Here is a 19,393-nt window from a genome sequence, read left to right as displayed (position 1 = left end):
CAAAGGTCAGTCGTTTGCAAGAGTCCCAGGAAAATAATCATGGAATTTTAAAGCTTGAAGTGTTTTTAAAAAATCATCTAACCAAACCTTCTCATTTGAAAGATTTTTTTAAAAAAACTAAAAAAAACCCCCCAAAATCCAAAAAGTATGGGTAGCTTGTTTAAAGTCCTCAGCAAGAGCTGAAACCAGAGCTCTGATCTTCTGGTCTCCTGGTCTCAGGACACAGGCCTTCTCTATGCCCTGCTGAGGAAGCAGAGGTGAGGGGAAGGCTCAGGAACAGTTCAGCGTTCTGCCCTTCTTTGCTCTAAGTGAGAAGACATTTTCTGACCTCCTTGGCTTTGTATCACTTGTCTTCTATAACAAACAATGCAGCACTGTCTACCTTTTTTCCCATTGCCTTTTTATTGCAAGTGTTAAAAAAAGATGCAAAGACTTCAAAAGAGAATACAGAAAAATGTCAAGCCTCTACCCATCCCCAACTCCCACTTCCCCTCCCCTCTGACAGTGATTGAAACCAGTTTCTTCTGTGTCCTTCCAGAGGTATTCTGTGTGGAGACAACCACTGATGTACCCTTTAATATAATAGTATTACATTAGAAATGTAAGGAAATAAAATAAATAGAAATACAAATAGAAGTATACCATCCATACCGTTCTTCACTTTGCTTTTTTCACTTAATTTATTTTGGCTATTATCTTAATGTTAGTCCAAAAGATCTGCCTCCTTTTGTAATGGCTGCACAGAATATCATTGTATGGATGGATGTTCCATCATTTATTTAACCAATTCCCTGCTCATAGGCAGTAATGCTCACTGTTTTTAGCCAAGTACTGTCAAACCCTTATAGGTATTTCCTTGTATGGGGGTTGGAGTATGGGGTTCTTGAATGGGGGATGAAATGGGGGAAGGAGGGCTTATAGCTGATAAAATAAACAAAGCTAAACTGCCTGAATTTGGGAGGACAGATTCGGGTAAGGTAAGAGGTTGGAGAGGACCCAGTTCTTTTGGCCATTGAATGGAGAGTGCTCTAAGACTGCTAGACTTGGTGAGGTCCAAGACCTTTTTTTATCTTGGTATTCTCCAAGAATAAACAGATACTTGATAAATGTGTGCTAAGCAGGTACAAATGCTTGAATGCCCCTGCCCTGTCAGTTAAAGTGGGGAGATACGCTCCTGTTGAAATGTTTGCTCTATTATGTATTCTGTCTGACAGCTGTTTCCTGCTTTAAAAATTGACGGGGAGGAGGGGAAATGTCAGCGTGCTTGGATGGTGGGGAAGCAGCCACAGTAATGACATCTGTGTATCTCTGTGCACGGGGCTGGCTAGGCATAGCTCGCTCCTCCCACCCACCCCACCTTCTGGCAGCAGCGGATACTTAAGGCCTTGGGTTCACAGATTAAATTCAAGGCCTAGGCAAGGTCCGTGAGTTTTATACCACCATGGAAAGAATGTATTTAAAGAGAAGAGGTATTTTTAAATTAAATTTGAAAACCATTCTTGTGCCTCTAACTTTTTTTTTTAAGTCCAGAAACCTGCTTTGATTGAGCTTTCTTAAGTATTAGCACAAAGCAAAGAAGTTTAGAGAAGGACTGTTTTTCGGTTGAGCAGGTGATTCTGTATAAGGAACACTTCTGAGCACCTGCTAGTTGCCAGTCCTTGTGTTAACAATCACAGTCATGCTTGTTATCTTATTTCATCTTTAACACCCTTGTGAAAAAAGATATTATCCCCATTTTTCAGATGGAGAAGCTAAGATTCTGGGAGTTAAGTGACTTGCCCAAGGTTGGAAGAGTTAGTAAGTGGTAGAACTAGAATATACCAACTCAGACTTCTCCATTTTACTGCAACTAAAATGTCTGTCAGGGAGGGCAGGCTCAGAAAGAAAAATTATTATACTAATCCTTTTCAATTAATAAAACTCATCACTGACAGTTAATACCCAATTAGGAATTATTTAGAAAGAAATCAGTGAGATCATAAAAACTGAATTGAAGGCTTACAATGGCAAAAACCAAAACCACCCAATAGGCTCCTGCCTCCCTTCCTATTTTTGGAAAAAATTCTCAGTTTTGATAATATTGCGTGTAAAATGGGGGTGGGGCCTATGGGGGCGTGGCAATCAGACTGTGTTTTAGGAATTCGATTTCATTTTGGTGATCTGGAATAGACCATGATCCATTACTTTTTCCTCCACTGAGGAAAACTCCAGGTAATCACTTTACCTTTAGGTGTTTCAGGAGAGGAGCACGGTACAGGGAGTGGAATGAAAGAAAATTAATTACCTAATATTGGGACATGGTTTAAATAAGGAAAGTGACCCTTATTGCCCAAGGAAGGATTTTGAGATTACACATGAACAGTTATTTTCCTAGCCCCCTGGCCTCCAGAAATCATTGAAAAGCTACCTATTCCTCCCTTGTCGTCAGCTGTCTCAGCTCCCTTCGCTGCGTGTCTGGACAGCAGCAGCTGAAGCCTTCTAACTAAGCTCCTCCCAGGAAAGCCCAGGTTACTTCTCCCAGTTTACCTCTCATAGAGATGAGCGCAGATTTATGGGCGGGACAGGGAAGTGATAAATGACATGCGTGCGAATAGGATGCTTTTACCTTCCCATACCCGGCTTACCTAGACGGAAAACTTCCAACCACTGTTTCCACTATTAGGCATGCAGGTCATATACCTTGACACAGTTTTTGATCCTTCAGGATTTAGTGGAACCCGAAAACTTAATTCATCATACCTCTTTATCAGATTGTTATTTATTTTAATGGTTCACTGAGTGACAGCCAGAGTTAACTAGTGAACTGTGAACATGAATGAAAAAGATGATTTCCGGAATCACAAGTATACACGAGTGAGAGGAAGGAATTTGCATCCATCTCCTTTCAGAATTCTGGCTGTTTTCTGAGCATTCTGGTCTTGTTTTAAGGGTTACAGTGTCTGGGTGAATTTTCCCTCATTAGGACACCTTTAGAGTCTCCTTGGGATAACCTTCCAAAGAGGGGGCTCTCGCGGTTCAGATGTTAGCAGTGGATGTTTCCTGAAGGTGTTTCGCCTCTGGGCCCTGAAGTACTGTTCCAAGCCTCACAGTTAGGCATTGGTTGGGGATTAGGATGTCACCCAGGGAAGACTGACAGCAGGTGAGCTGGCAGCTGGAGCAGATGGGTTGGGGAAGGTGACAACGGAGCCTATTTTCATGCAGATGTTCTCATGCAAAAGCACAAAGGAGCAGAGGGAACAGGTCGTGAGGAAAGCAGCAGAAATGATTTGTCATAGGGCTTGTTTTTTGTTTGTCTTCTATTTAATTCAGAGAGTAGGGGCATACTTGGGGGCGTGGTGTGTAACTGCTGAGGAAGGTTCTATCCAGAGGAGAGTGAGACTGTTCATTTATTTACTCATTTTCACACATTTATTGAGTGTCTACTATCTTCTGGGCACAGTACTAAGCATCAGGGATGCAAAGAATAGTGAATGCCACAGTCTCTGACCACAGAGAGGATACCATTTGGAGGGAAAGACGTAGGAGCAGCAAAGCCTCCATGACAGGGCTGGGTGAAAAGTGCTGTCAGAGATTTGCGAAGCTCCACACAGGAGCATCTGGGTGAACGAGGGAGGGCCAGGTTGAGCATCCCAGAGAAAGCAGCATTTTTCTTTGTTTTCACAAGAGAGAGAAGGAGGGAGAGAGAGAAATACACACTCAGTTAAAACTTCACACTGTACAGAAAGGTACAGAATAAAAGTAACTCACATTTTTTTCACCCTTTCTGTCTTCACCCTAAGTAGTAATAGCCATAAAATCAAATTCTTGACGTATAATTATACTGTTTGCTTAGTACATTAAAAGATAGGACTTTATAATTTTAGGTGTTATATCCACTTACCCCCCCACTACCTCACGTTTCACCAGTGATCCGCAGATCACGCTCAGGGAAACACTGCCATTTTACCTCGTGAGTTTAGACGTGGGCAGATGACCCCTGACCCAGCAGATGAACCATTGCAGCAGGAGACAACCAAGGCAAACTGAGATCCCCGTGAACAGCCACGGGGTAGGGTAGGAAAGACACCATTTAACAGTCCAAAGGCCTAGGATCCAGGTTCGACACCGCCACTTACTGGCTTGTGGCGATCAGCAATGCCCCCTTCCCCTTCTCATCCGTAATCAGGAAATAATATGATGTCTCCCGTATGTGCTGTACAGAGTTATTGTGAGAGTCAAATACATGCTAAAGTACTCTAAAAATTCTTAAATTGCTACACGTATGTAAAGAATCAATACTGTGAAGTTTTGTTCTGCTTCTCTCCTTCTGCTCTGTACCATAATGGATCAAGCACGTTATCATAACGATTAAAAGCACACAGTGTATTGTCAAACTGCATATGTGGATACTGGCTCCACCACTCACTAATCGTTTGACCTAGAGCCACTTATTGAATCTCTCCAAATCTCAGTGCCTTCATCCGTAAAATGGGGATAATGATAATCCTAGTTCATAGAGTTGTCTTGGAGATTTGATGAATTGTCCAGGGAAACATGGTCTCTTGCTGGGCAGACAAGGGTTGAGAGAGGTCAAATCACAAAGTACAGCACAGCAATCATATTTTGACTGTTAGAGCAGATGGGATCGCATTTCCATAAACCTCATCTTGTGTTTGGAACCGCCAGCATGTGTGTATACAAGTGGAGGGTGGCAGCCCCTCTCTCTGTGTGCTCAGAAATCCCAAGCTTTCCACAAAGACTCTGCACAATAGAGGAGGAAGCGACTGAAATGATGAAAATACGGCTCAGACAGAGATGCGCTGAATGCTGTGCTTGGTGCTTGCAGCCGAGGCAGGGGCTGAGCCTTGACATTGCTCCTGGTGTGAAGGAACACACCCTGGGAGGGGCCGGGCAGGGCTGGATGTCAGTGGAGGTGATGAGCCGCAGGTGTGATCCTCACACCAAAAAGGCGGGGTTCAGTGAGTCCCTCCACCCCCCGCTCTTCTTCCGAGGAGCTGAAAGAGATGGATGAGGGGCTTGAGGAGATAGCTTCTTATGGTGGCCGACGTGGAGCTCCCAGGAAGACATAGAGCAGGATACTAATCCACCAGGAAAATCAGCAGCTGCTCAGATGCTCAGGGCCTTAAAAAATAAAAAATAAAAAATGGACCCGGTGAAAATTAAATTTAAAAAATTTAAAAATAAATAATAAAATATTAAATATTAAATAATAAAATAAAATATTAAATAAATTAAATATTATTAAATAAAATACAATATTAAATAATAAAAAAATTTTAAAAATTTTTTAAATTTAAAAAAAAAAAACGGACCCGGTGGAAATTGGGTCAGAAACCAAAAGCCCTCTTAGAAAGAGAATTGTACAGCTGAGCATCTGTGATTTTTTTTTTTTTTCCTTCAGGAGTCTGATTGTTCTTTGTCCTCCTGCCTTACAGAAAATGAAGGAGTACCTGGAGGGCAGGAACCTCATCACCAAGCTACAAGCCAAGCACGACCTTCTCCAGAAAACCCTGGGAGAGAGTGAGTGTGGGCTCTGCTGGAGATTTGGCAGTGAGGGAAGGCCGAGCCCTGGGCCCAAGTGCTGAGCACGCGCCTCCATCCTCAGCCAAGCAGACCCAGTCTGGTTATATGAATGCATTGTTTTTCCTCGCTCGTTTGATGTGGAAGCACAAGCCTCGAATGACCGCTTGAGTAATGGGGAAGGGCCGATGCTTAATGAAGCACTAATGTGCATCATCTATTTGTTCAAATGGAGTGTGCCTGCTCTCCACCCAGCCCCCATCCTGCGCCTCCTCTGCCACTGCTGGGGCCAAGGAGCTGGTGGGTTCTTTACTGTCCAGACACTTTGGGAAAACTCTCAGCTCCTCTGTAGCGGGACCCAGGCTGAAGCAAGAAGGTGGGGAGCTGTGAGGTGAGCTACACAGCTGCTCTGAGGAGAAAAGAGGAGAGGATTCTCAAGGGCAGGGGTGATGGGCAGACTGCAGCTGTCTGTAGCTTCAAGGTGGGGCAGAGGTTTTCTTCGGCTTTGAAGGGTCCTGGTGCTAAGAGGCAGCCCTCTCCCTGCTTTGGCCAGGCTGAAGCTGTGGTGCTGAATCGACTATCTGGTCTCATAGGATGATTTTAGCCAGACCCTGGAAAGTAGCAAGGCAGAGGACTGGACTGGCACTCTGGGCTTTCTCTCCTCAGCTGTCAAACAGAAGGCAGAGGTTGAAAGAGAAGCTTCCCTGGGGTTTTTGGCACCTTGCCCAGGTCTCCTGCCCAGCTCTCAGCATCCTATGATTAATGGGATTCCCAAGTTGGGGACACCTCTGAAGGCCCTGCCCCACTGATCTCCTCACTTAAAGATGGGGAGGGCGAGGCTACTGGGGTGCTAACACCAGTGAAAGGCAAAACCTGCACCCACAGAGGTCTAGTGTTCTCAAATAAATTCTTCAGACCAACTGCAGAATCTAGGGGAGTACACAGCACTCACTGGCTCAGTGGCCTCAGAAATCAGAGCCTCCTACCCGCCCTTCTTACCCTGTTCTCCTGCCCTGAACAATTCCCCCAGATGATTAATTCTTTTATCTCTAATGTCTTTGATCTTGTGATTTTTAAGGCATTTTCTTTTATGTGAAGAAAGCCTGTTAAGTAACTTCTGTTGTCTTCCCTCCCCACCATCCAGGGGACTCAGGCTGAACAGGTCTAGGCATTGAGATCCAAACTTTGCTTATAGAAAATCTTTACTCTTGAGTTATCAGATTGCTCCATGGGGAATCGGAGGAAGAAAAGCCCAGAACTATTTGAAGCAAGTTATAACTGTGATTTCTTTTTGCCAGGATAATCTAAGCATGACCCATAAGTGAGATGGGGAACAGGGCGGGAGAGAGAGAGAGAGAGAGAGAGAGAGAGAGAGTGTGTGTGTGTGTGTGTGTGTGTGTGTGGGTTTGCAACACACATACATGCACCAAGTGTGCTACTATGAAGGGGTGAAGGTTGGTGACCGTTCATCAGTGCTGCAAATTGCCTTCATCTAAAGATGACAAGTTCTAGCAATAATGAAAAATATAGATCTTCCTGTGTGCAAGTCATCATGTCCCTGCCTTCTGTATGTATTTGTCACTAACGCAAGAGCCCCTTGTTTCTTGCCACAGAGGGATAATTGATGTGTATGAATATTCCAGAATGGAAATGGGACAGATGTTAGAAATAATGGCTCTGAATAATATTTTTGCAGACGAAAGCTGAGCCTTTGGTAGGAGAGGCTGTTGGGGTGGGGGGAGGTGTTTCTCAAGATGAGCTGAACTGTAATCAACAATTTGCAACCTTTAAAGGCAGGAAAAAGCCCTGCCCTCTCCCAGCCCCACACCTCGGCCCTTGGAGTTGCCTTTCCAGGAACCTGGATGAGGAGCTTGGGAGCCAATCTCTCCTTCCCCAGCTCAGTGCCTGCTTACCCTTTCCCTGGTTTATCTAATACAGTCTAATACAGACCAAGCTGGGTTAACTGTGGACCCAGAAAAAGCAACACAGATTACATAATGGCCCAAGTGCACATGCATGTGTATTTTTAAAAAACATAAGAATACTTCAGATGAGCGTTAAGATTTTCAATTCCATTTTTTAAGGCTGTGTATGATCCATTCAGCTTAGTATTAGGGCCCACTGTTGGGTTGAGAACCACAGTCTAAAAGCAGTAGCAGCATTTTAAATATCATTTTTCCCTTGTCATTTCAGCCCAGCGTAATGGGAGTGAGAATTTAGTATGAATCTAAAACGAGAATTTCGACGTATGCTCCCTCCTCTCCCCGAATAACTCTTCCTTCCTTCTTCCCCTTCCACCCGCAACCGTGTGTGTGTGTGTGTGTGTGTGTGTGTGTGTGTGTGTGTGTGTGTTCATAGCCTGAAGGGCAAGCAAGTTCATCCCTCCCTCCCCACCACACACATACCCAGCGTACATAGAAGAGAAGCTGAATTTCATCTCTGGGAAAGCTTCTCATAATTTGTTCTCTAAGATATGGTCTGCCTTGCTATTTTTCCCCCACATCCACCCGTTTTCCCACTGGGAAGCAGAGTTGGCAATCCTAAGGTTTCAGGATACCAGCAGCCCTGGGCTGGGAACAAGCATCAGAAACGAGGCCCAGAAAGAGGCCCTGGGTGCTCTCTTCTTTTTTGCCTGGAAGGCTGGTCACACGTGATGCTAGTGGCTCCCTGGGGAACCGGGCAGACACAGTCATTCCCGGGAGCAAGTCTCCCCCTTTCACCCATGTCTGCTTCAACATGTGCTTTTTGCCTTTGTCTTTCCAACAGGTCAGCGGACAGATTGCAGTCTGGCCAGGTAGGTGTGGCCTGAGACAGCCCTGGGAAGGGATGAAGAGAGGCCGGAGGGGTAGAACCATCCCAGCCTGGGAAAGAGCCAAGGAGTTGAGTTGTAGAGGTGTTGGATGACTTTGCGAAGGAGTGGCCTAGGGCAGGGGTGGCTTCCATCCCTTTACCTTGCTGACCCCATCTGGCCTCAAATGGAAATGGGATTTGCTGAGCAGAATTAAGTGAAGAGAGTTACCGTTTGCCGAAATAGTCCCAGAGACCCCCCAAAACCACTGCATTGCACGGAAAAGAAATGTTCGACACTGGAGGATCCTGGTAACCTAACCTTAGCTTTTAGACTTCAACGCGTGGGTTTTGGGAAGTCTCTGACCTAGGGAATGAGGATCAGAAGATAGCATTTGACCTGAAATTTTTTTTATACATGGAAAAGATGACAGCCTCTAATTAGCGAGTGTCGCTGGATAATGAAATATTACATTGCATTGCTTGCCAACAGCATTGGTAGACATCCTCGCCTGATGTACAAGTATGCAGCCCTCCCAATCTTTCCCCACCTTCCCCGCCCTCCCCCACCCCAGCCAAATATTTTCCCTCTCAGTCATGGAGCTGCTATGAGAAAACTCTGAGTTGGCGGAGAGCAAGGCATTCATTCAGCCGACGGTTCTCAGATGCCTAAAAATGTGCTGATTTAACTGGGGAAAGAGCTTTAATGGGCCAGACTCCTTAGAGACCCTGCGTTAGCCCATTATATAAACCACTTATATCTGGCAACACACACAATAGTCATGAGGCCATTTACAATTATAGGCTCATTACTTAAAAATAGCTTCATTTGGCTTTCATCGTTTTGTCATTGTGGATTACAATAAAGATCCCATTAATATACTAGTATTGTTGACTGGAGGGAACCAGGATAATGGAATTCTGTAGAATATATCTTCTTGGTGCTAAAGTCTTAGTGTAAGTTCACCTAAAGTGCCATAACTGCAGAAGGCTCTATGGGAGTGAAAAGAGCTGAGCTGAATTCCCTTATGCTGTGTTATTCACTGTGTGACCTTGGGCTGCTCTTTTCCCCTCTCTGAACTCCAGTTTCCTCATCTATAAGACAAGATAGAGAGGGACTTCCCTGGCGGTCCAGTGGTTAAGACTCCATGCTTCCACTGCAGGGGGCATGGGTTCAGTCCCTGGTGAGGGGAACCAAGATCCCACAAGCTGTGCAGCGTGGCCAAAAAAAAGACAAGACAGAGCATTCACCTAGACCCAAGGAGCTCTAGGATTCCAAAGAGGTTCTTAAGAACAGCCTAGTGGAAGTGGCAGACGGTGCCCGGCAGCCGGGCTCTGGTCCCTACCTCCTACCGTCACTCAAAGAGGCATCACTGCTCTCCTTGCTTGGGGGATTGTTGTCTGAGTCAGACTCCCTTGGAGAAAAGGCTTCCAAGGCTAAACACAGCTTGAAAAGCATTGACCTATGGAATCACCAAGGTTCCTTCCAGTCTGGACACTCTACTGTCTAAATTCCGGGAAAATCGCTCCTTATCTTTTCCCTAAGGATTTCCAAGAGAAAGAAAACCGTAGCTTCCTTTGGTGTTTACTAGTGTCTCCTTGCAAATGGAGAAATCCTCCTGTTGTCTGACCTATATATATTTTACTGCAAATTGAACCAATTCCCTCCTATTCTACTTTTGAATGGTGGCAGACATTAAAACCAGAGGTCTCTAAGCTTTTGTGAAAAGCGCTTTATTGGGCTTCATTTGGAAGGTAACTTATCAAGTCTCTTAGCCACTTCTGGGACTGAGCTGATTAATGTGACTTGTTTCATTAACCGCCTCACAGATTGTTTTTAATCTCATTTTCTCTTTTCCCTCCCTGTTGCTGGATTCAACCACAGGCGTAGCTCAACTGTGAGGAAACAGGTAAGGGCCCAGCAAGAGGCAGGCTTGTCTGGCGTGAAGTGGTTAGATCCCAGATATTTATGGAACTCCAGTGTGGATGGGACAGACACTTTTCTGACTTCATGCTTACATTTGGAATGTACCATTTAGTCATAGTATGTTTAATATTACGGCAACTTCATCGATTTAGCGAGGGGGGCAGGGACTCGTTCCTCTCCTCTCTAGTCGTTTATGCTCTTACATACTAGAGGTCTGGTTTGACTGAAGCAGACTGTGCCAGAACTATCTTTGGTGCTACTTCTCTAGGAGACCGTGAAAGAGGCCTCACACTTCGTACATGGGTACCAATATGACAGTAACTCACAGCATCTAATCACCTAGACCAAGTTTGCAGGTTTTTGTTTGTTTGTTTCTGGTGGCATGGTCATCTTGGATGTATTTCTAAGACATACTAAAAATGTAAAGATAAGTCTGGTCTAGGAATGATAAGCAAGAGACGTTGAGCTCTGCAATTATGTGCATTATCTTCAGAGTTGTATTAAAATCTGACACTGAGCTGTAAGCAGCTGGCTCTCATGACCCACCTTAGGAGGGATCTTAGCTCGGCATGGGCAGTCCACATCAGTGGATAATCTAAACATCACTTGTGCTTGTTTAAAAAGAATTAATTGAAGGGTTTTTTTTCTTTTTTTTTTTGCAGTTGCAAATTGGACTTCCTAATTATACTTTATGGCAAATACTAAAATGGTTTTGTATCCCCTAAGCTCATACCAGCTATGCAGCAGGCAGTTAGCAGAGAGGGGGTGGAGAGAGCTCAGAAATGTCTTTGTGTCTACTCAGGGGAAAGCTGATCCAGGCTTTAAAAAATCATTTTGGGTAATTCACAGTGGCTGTAGCCACAGGGAGTTAATGGAATGTAGAGGGCACATGGTTTCTGCGATGGTGGTAGCCCCTGCAGGGTCTTCAGCTGATCTCACTGCTTCAGCTGGCTGGGCAGTCCAGCTGGGGAAGTTGATAGCATAGCCCGCACTTGTCTTAGCTTTGCTGTCTCTAATTTTTTTCCCTTCTCTATTTCGGATCTTCTTTTAATGAGAACACCATCAGATGCAATTACACATTTTTTAAATTATAAAGATGTCATTGCAGTTCTCTTTCCTCTTATTCCTCTTCTTTCTTTCTTCTTCCCCTTTCTTTCATAATTTCAGTTAAAACTAGAGAGGAATGGAGTGCCTCCCCGGGATCATTTATTACATTTAAAATTAATAGGTGGATATCTTAAAGAGGGAGCAAGGTTTTTTTCCCCCCCTTCAAAAATAAGAACAGGATTGACCTTGAAGTTTGTTCCTTTCAGTTCCTGGACTGAAACTGAGCCTCCTACATATAGATGGAGCCTGGGTGCGACCACTCTGGCTGCAGGAGTGCCAAAGGCCACGGTTTGGCAGGTGATATGTGTCCCTGGTGGGGCTCATAATCAGAAAAGAATGGCACCCATCTGGTTTTCATCCTGCTGTGCCTAGGCAGTTGCAGGCAAAGCATATTTGCCAGGTGCTAGATTTGTGTAAGAGTTCCAGCATGCACCAGAAACCCCAATCAAGTAAAGACCTTGTTTTCATTCACTTTTTTTCCAGCAGTTCAAATCTAATGGTGGATCAGTGAAGAGTTTTTCTAAGATAGAAAGGTAAATAGTGAGTAATTTGGAAGAGGAGTAATCTTGTATACGTAACCAGGAAATAAAATTTGTTTGGTTGTTTATGGCAAATCAGCCAAACAAGAGGAAGAACCGGGTAGCTTTTGCTTTTGAGTCTCTGCAATGCGTTCCAATCATTTTTGACCCTAGCAAAGCCTAGGTTCAGACCATCTGACTTTTCTTCAAAAAGAGATGCCTCAACTGCTGCTTCCAAGCATTTCCTGCTCCCGTCAAGCCCAGAATTTTCTCATTCCTATTCCGTATCTTGTTTGCTGGCCCATCTTTCTCTGTTCCTCGAAATGTAAGCATTTCCCCAAGGCTTGGTCCTCTTTTGACTTCCTTCCATATTCTTTCCCTTGTCACTTGTGTTGCCTTAGATGATTCTGTCTCTTTTCTCTCCTTCCCGAAGCATCCACTTGTTCTGTAACGTCGTCGTTCTGAGTCTTTGGGTCTAACTCCTAACTGATGGGCAGGACGTTGATGCTCAGGAGTTGCGGTGGCACCTGCTACCCTCAGCATCCATCTCCTCACCTTCCCACCACATTTTCAGTTCCTTAGCACCTCCCCTTACTTCTCAACTCTTATGGGGACCCTCTATTCTTCACAATCCCTGAAGCCCCACATCTTATCTTTGATGCCTCTTTTTTCCTTATTACCCACATCTAATCAGGGGTCAAGACTTGTATTTTCTCCCTGGTGAAAACGTAAATCTAACAAATGTAACAAAGATCAGTACCTGGCAAAAATCCTAACTCTCTCACGTGTGAGAAATTATGCCAAACAATGACATATTTAGACATTATCTAGCCACCTTCTTGATTGCTTTCCCCTGCAAATCACTGGACCCCTGCTTTACTATCTCTTCCAAGTTATGTTTGCTACTTTTCTCCTTCCACTTTTGGTTTAAAGTTCCTTTAATCTGACTGAATGGGGATTTGACCCGATCGTCCTTCAAGGGCCCTTCCAACCTTGGGGTTAAATGACCAAAAATATTATGAACAAAAGAATTAAACTGACATGGATTCTAACACTGGAGGAGGGAAGGAGAGAGGAAGAAAGGGAGAGACAGACACTGAATAAGAACACACATAGACGCTGCTCAGTCAGTTGTATGCAAGATCTATGGTGAAGTGAGGGTCTTCACCAGGGCACGTCCTGGGGAAATGGATTCACTCGGAGCTCAGAAACATTACAAGGAGAGAGTCTGAAGCCTTCATGGCTTTGTCCTTGCAATGTCCTTTGTCCTTTGTTTTCACTGGACTCTGACTTAAGCTCCACTGGAGCAGTGGGGACTAGGAAAATACTCCTCTGCAGTAGGACAGGTCATCTCTGGCCCACTCTTGTCTGCCACAAATTATCCTCTGGGCTACTTCTGGTAACCATGGACATGCAGGTTAATGTCTTTGATGCCTTGCTTTCTGCAACCCTGCATGCTTCCCTTTAGCTATCATTGATATTCCTTTTACCACAAGTTTAGGCAGAATTTTGCACTCACGTAACTTATTGAAACCATAACCTGTGAGCTTCCCAACATCCCTCCCTCTGGGTCTTAGGACCAGAAAAACTTTACAAACCCTCATATCACTGTCCTCATTATCACCGCTACTACTGTTTGTAAATGAAAAGTATAATAACAATGTTTGTAAACATAAAAAGACCTCCAAAAAATTAGGTTTGGGTTTTTTTTTATAGTGGAACCCAGTTTCTTCATTAGTGTAAGGAAGAGCTGACAAAGATTCTTCCTCTGAGACCAGCCTAGGCTGACTGGTAGAATTTACTGATGGCAACAAGAAGGCAGACACCGGCTACTGAAGCTGGAGAGCTGGAGGAAGCAGACGGGTCTGGGGGTCATGAGACGAGCATTTGGGTCTCTGAGACCTTCCTGACGCCAGCTGCACTTTGGTACACAGTACGTCCTCTGGCAGCATCCTGGCTTCCCAGCAAGCTCAGGAGCTGGAGGCCATGCCAGCTCTTCTCTCAGCCTGGCATCTTCATGAGACCCAGCTGCTTCTCTATTAGGGGCCAAACCCCCGGCTACAGTTGAAAATTTAGGGCCGGGGGAGAGGCACAAACAAACCTGTGAAATGGGCAGAAGCCACAGGACCCATCCTACTGGAGAACCCAGTCTCTGTCCTGAACATCTAAAGCCCTTTCTAACTAGGATTAAGGTCACTCTGCCTGGTCCCTTCCTTCCCTGTAACTGAGTGATATTGTGCATTTAGCTGCACTAGAAAACCCTACTGGTTTTCAGTAATATTTGGTATTCACACCTGACTATGTTTGCCAAGCTCCTAGGATGCAGTATGGGTGGTAGTGAGATGCTCAGTCTCGGGGGGAGACTGCCTGGGTTTGAATCCTGGCTCTTCTCCTTAGCAACTGTGTCACCGTAAGCAGCTATTTCACCTTGCTAAGCCTTCATTTCCTCACTTGTCAAATGAGGATAATAATAGTACACATCCCACAGGGTTGTTACCAGGACCAATCTATCTAAAGCACTTAATACCCAACACCTCTATAAATTCTTTTGTAAATGCTAAGCACTGTGTTCATGTGCCAATAGGAAATATTACTCTCCTCACCACCAATCCCCCTCCCCAGTTTGTAGATACCAAATTAAGGCCAAAAGAAGTTAAATAAATGGCAGGATTGTAGAGCAAAAATGGCTCTTTCTTGCCTTTTATGCCAAACAAACCCCCTCTCTGATGCTCCAATTGATTCATTCTGCTACCTTCCACTGACATTAATTGAGCACCTGCTATGTGAGAACATCATGGCCAGAGCTGGACACCAAGAATTGACATAGGATCTGCCCTGTGGAACTCGAGCTATAATGGTGACAAATGCAAACAAATATTCATACCCACACAACTAAGTCACAATCAGGCTGTGAAGGCCAAGTACAAGGTGCTGAGACCCCATAGACAGGGGATCTGATCTCATCCGGGGAGTCTGGAAAAGCATCCCTGAGGAGGTGATACTTGCACTGAGACCCTGGGGGTGGGGGTCCGGGGTGAGGAGAGCATTCCAGCAGCTCACGCAAAGCCATGAGCAAAGGAGGCCTTACTGAGGAGCGGAAGGAAGGCCATTGTGGCTGAAGCAGAGCGGGAGGAGGAGCAGAAGGAGACAAAACTGGAGGCTAAGACAGGACCCCAGACACGCAAGGCTGCTACAGAAAGTAGTGAGAAGTCCTTGAAAGACTTTAGCCTAGAGAGTAAACGATAGAATGTGCACTTTTAAAGATCATCTAACCAATATGAGGGAAGAAAAACCAATATGGAGGACGACAGGGATGGGAATGGAGATACTGGTGGATTGGACTGGGTTGGTGGCAGTAGAGATGGAGAGAAATAAATGGATTTAGGAGGCAAACTTGACAGAATATATGTATGTATTGATTGATTGTATGGCTGCGGGGGGGGAGCGTGGGATAAAAATGATCAGTTTCATATAGGACGCGCTGAATTTAAGACATCGGTATAAGGCATTCCAAGTAGATGGTTGTGCACGTGCTTTGGAGCGTGGAGGCCAGGCTGGATGCTTCTTGTGGACCAGCCACTGATCCAGCTGAGACAAGTTCCACACGGTTTTGGCTCATTTTCTCTGACCCTGGGCTATCTCTCTTTGAAGATTCTAATGTTGTGTTTCTTTGGCTTTTTAGGATTCCAGCCAGGCAATTCCTTTGGTGGTAGAAAGCTGTATCCGGTTTATCAGCAGACACGGTAAGCAGGATTACAGCCTTGCCCATATTTGTGCAAGAACTGGGAAGAACTTCCAGGAATTCTTTATAGAGTAAGAATAGAGATTGACTTCCCATCCTGACATTCTCCAAAGAGGAATAAAATCTTATTTGTTCACATAATGTTTGCTACCTCAGAATGGCCACACCTAGACATTGAGAGAAAAATATCACGTATTTTTGACCCCCAGGTGCCTTAGCCACTTACCACACTCCCTTTTCTAGCTTAGAGTGAGTTTTAAATTATAGCTGTTATGTGAGTAAGTCTAGCTGGTCCAATGTGGTGACGCTAGTTTCGCCATTACTCACCGTCTTTGCCCATGTTGGTATCTCCCACTGCATAGGCTGGACCTTTGTGTCACATTGGCTTTCTGCAGCAGACTGCTTTGAAAACAAGCTCCTTTTACAATATTGCATTGACTCCTGATAATATTCAGTTTTTGTTCTAGTTTGGTCTCACTGTTTAGGACATCTCCAGAGCTCAGTTAGTAGCTGCTCTTAAGGTTGTAGCCAACATTTGAGAGTCTGGCAAGGCTGGCTCCTTCTCAACCTAAGTCACGCTGTCTTCTGCTTGGATGACGCTGAATCTCATAAATCCATTCCTCACCAGCTCCTAGGCTGGTTGGACAGAATTTAGGGAAAGAGATGAATTGAGCCTTCCAAGTGTAAGAGTGTTTAGAAAACACAGATATCTGAGCAAGCACCATGAAGATTTCTAGGAACTGGGCATCAGAAATTGTTTTTAGATGTTATCCTGCCTAGTTATAAGTAAAGTGACAGAATGACCTTCTTGGCGCTAAGGAGGTATGTAGATGATCGCTGGTCTCAATTCAGAAGCAGCCGTTCTCTCCCTTCCTCTCCTTCCTCTCTCCCAATAAACTGGGGCATTGCTTGGGTTTATTTTTGGAATAATAATTATGTTAGCATGTTTACGACTTATGCCATTCTAATCAGCTACAATTTTTTCATTGTATCTCCATCCACCAGAAGTAACAGCATTGTACAGCACTCTTGAACAGTCAACAAATATTTATCAAGCCCCTGATCGGTGCTGGGCACCATGCATTGCCAAATAGGAAAACAAAAACAGGGGTAACCCTGTCTTTACTTGGTTTTAAGACGCAGTTGGGAGAAAATAAATAAGCAAGTAAAAAGTTAAATAAAAAGAGATAAGCTGTAGTAATTCAGAATAGCAGTATAAGAAATTTCACAAGATGGTAATGATTAATAGTGAAGCAGTTGGCAAAGATAAGTCCAAACTGAGTTCAGGGGAGGAGGAATTATCTGTGCCTAAAGGACAATAGGAACAAGAGAGTCTGAACTCGGATCCTGTCATCCATACATTCTGTTCATTCATTCATTCAGCAAGCACACATCTTCCTCAGCTTATGATAGGGTTATATCCCGATCAACCCATCGTAAGTTGAAAATATCTAAAGTCGAAAATGCATTTAATACACCTAACCTGCAAGCCTTATACACAAACATGTATAGCTTAGCCTAGCCTACCTTAAACGTGCTTAGAACACTTATATTAGCCTACGGTTGGGTAAAATCATCTAACATAAAGCCAGTTTTATAATAAAGTGTTGAATGTCTCATGTAATTTATTGAATACTGAGTGAAAAACAGGGTGGTTATCTGGGTACAGAATGATTGTAAGTGTATCGTTTGTTTACCCTCGTGTTTGCATGGCTGGCTGGGAGCTGCAGCCCATGACCGCTGCCCAGCATCACGAGAGAGTACTGTACCACGTATCAATAGCCCAGGAAAGATCAGATTCTACTGGATGTGTATCGCTTTTGTACCATCGTAAAGTCGAAAAGTCTGAAGTCAAACCATTGTAAGTTGAGGACCGTCTGTGTGTATATTGATTGCTCATTGTGTACCAAGAAAAAGTTACTGTGTTCATGAACCTTACATTCTACTAAAGGACCAATAAATAGATGATCAGTTGATAAATAAACAAATTAATATATATCAGGTGTTGGTGAGTGTCATGAAGAAAAATAAAGCAAGGTGAGGAGAAGGAGAATGGAGAGGGGATACTGTTCTGGGTGGATTGTTCAGGGAAACTATTAAGTCACCCAAGAAGGTGGCATTTGCCATCCTGAAGGAAGTCAGGGAGTGAGCCACATGGGTATCTGGGGAAGAGTGTTCTGGGGAAAGGAAACATCACATGCAGAGATCCTTGGCATATGCAAGGACCAGCACGCAGGATGCCAGTGTGGCTGGAGCAGAGTGAGTGGAGAAGAGAGTGGCAGGAGATGAAGCCAGAGGCCAGACTCTTAGAGTTCTGTCGACTAAGGTAGGTGTTTGGATTTTATTCTAAGTGAGTGGGACGCTGTTGGAGAATTTATGAACAGGGAGTGATCTTTCTAAAGGATTCCAGGCTGCTGTGTAGCGATAAGACCATAGGAGGAAATAGGAGGCTGCTGCAGTAGCCCAGGGAAGACATGGCATAGGGCATCAGCTGTGGAGTTGTTGAGAAGTGGATGGGTTCTGGATATCGTGGCTTGAATGTACTGTCCCTGCCCCTGTACAGGCACAGTACATGCGGAAACCAAAACTTAGCATATTTCCGTAGTGAGGCTCTGGGGAAACAGGTATGCTCACATATTGCTGATGGGAATGCAAACCCATACAACCCTTTTGGAGGGGAATTTGACAACGTCTAACAAAACTACATATGCACTGATCTGATCCAGCAGTCCTTCTAGGAATTTACCATGAAGATACACCTCCAAAATACGAAAGTACATTTGCATAAGGTTATTTATTGCAGCCTCATTTGTAATTGCAAAATATTAGAAACAAAACAACCTAGGGCTTCCCTGGTGGCGCAGTGGTTGAGCATCTGCCTGCCAATGCAGGGGACACAGGTTCGAGCCCTGGTCTGGGAGGATCCCACATGCCGTGGAGCAACTAGGCCCGTGAGCCACAATTACTGAGCCTGCGCATCTGGAGCCTGTGCTCCGCAACAAAAGAGGCTGCGATAGTGAGAGGCCCACGCACCGCGATGAAGAGTGGCCCCCACTTGCCGCAACTAGAGAAAGCCCTCGCACAGAAACGAAGGCCCAACACAGCCATAAATAATAAATAAATAAATAAAATTTTTTTAAAAAAAGTAAATCTCAAAACAACCTAAATGCCATACATGGAAGAATAGATGAATAAACTATGGTATATGCACACAGTGGGAAACTATGCAGCTGCAAAAAAGAATGAGGAAGATGTCCATGAAATGACCTGGCGAGATTGCCAGGATATATTGTCAAGTGGAAAAAAGCAAAGGGCAAAAGAGTATCTATAACATGCTGCCTTTCATGTAAGAAAGAAGAGGGTATAAGAATATACATGTGCCTTGTCACTTCTGCAAGAAGAAATACAGGAAGGATGAATCCAGAAACTAATATTTGACTGGTTATTTACATGAATGGGTCAAAAGAGTGAAAAGAATAGGGGAATGAGAAATGGGAGAAGAGTGACATTTCTCTGAGTGTTCCTTTTTGCGTAATTTTGACTTTTAGAACTACATGGGTGTTTTCCATACTCAAAAGATAAACAAATATATAAAACAAGGATGTGGGTAAAACTCCAAATGGAATACAAAAGGTAACAAATAAACCTAACTGTATTACAGATGAATAACATAGGCACACTGAGGAGATGAGGAAGAAAATAATCTAAGTTTCTTTGAAAAACAGTATTTTGATTATATACTGTAAGTCTAACAACAAAAAGAACTGTAAACAAATAATGCACAGTAGTCGG

The 19,393-nt window shown here is 44.2% G+C and overlaps 1 protein-coding gene across 9 annotated transcripts in view; it reads left to right on the top strand.

Annotated features, from left to right (window-relative positions):
• The window catches only part of SRGAP2 (SLIT-ROBO Rho GTPase activating protein 2), a 234,957-nt gene that overhangs the window by 181,374 nt on the left and 34,190 nt on the right, over nt 1-19,393 (top strand). For all 9 annotated transcript variants that reach the window (XM_082350167.1, XM_082350165.1, XM_082350166.1 and 6 more), the window contains 4 exons: nt 5,436-5,520; nt 8,287-8,314; nt 10,193-10,217; nt 15,542-15,602. In XM_082350167.1, coding sequence (XP_082206293.1) covers nt 5,436-5,520; nt 8,287-8,314; nt 10,193-10,217; nt 15,542-15,602 — 199 coding nt within the window. The remainder of the gene's footprint in view (nt 1-5,435; nt 5,521-8,286; nt 8,315-10,192; nt 10,218-15,541; nt 15,603-19,393) is intronic.

This window comes from Balaenoptera borealis (assembly GCF_965194805.1).
Source record: "Balaenoptera borealis genome assembly, chromosome: 1".
Classification (NCBI taxonomy): Eukaryota; Metazoa; Chordata; class Mammalia; order Artiodactyla; family Balaenopteridae; genus Balaenoptera; species Balaenoptera borealis.
Note: the sequence above shows the minus strand (reverse complement) of the source record. Positions and strands in the feature narration are given on the sequence as shown.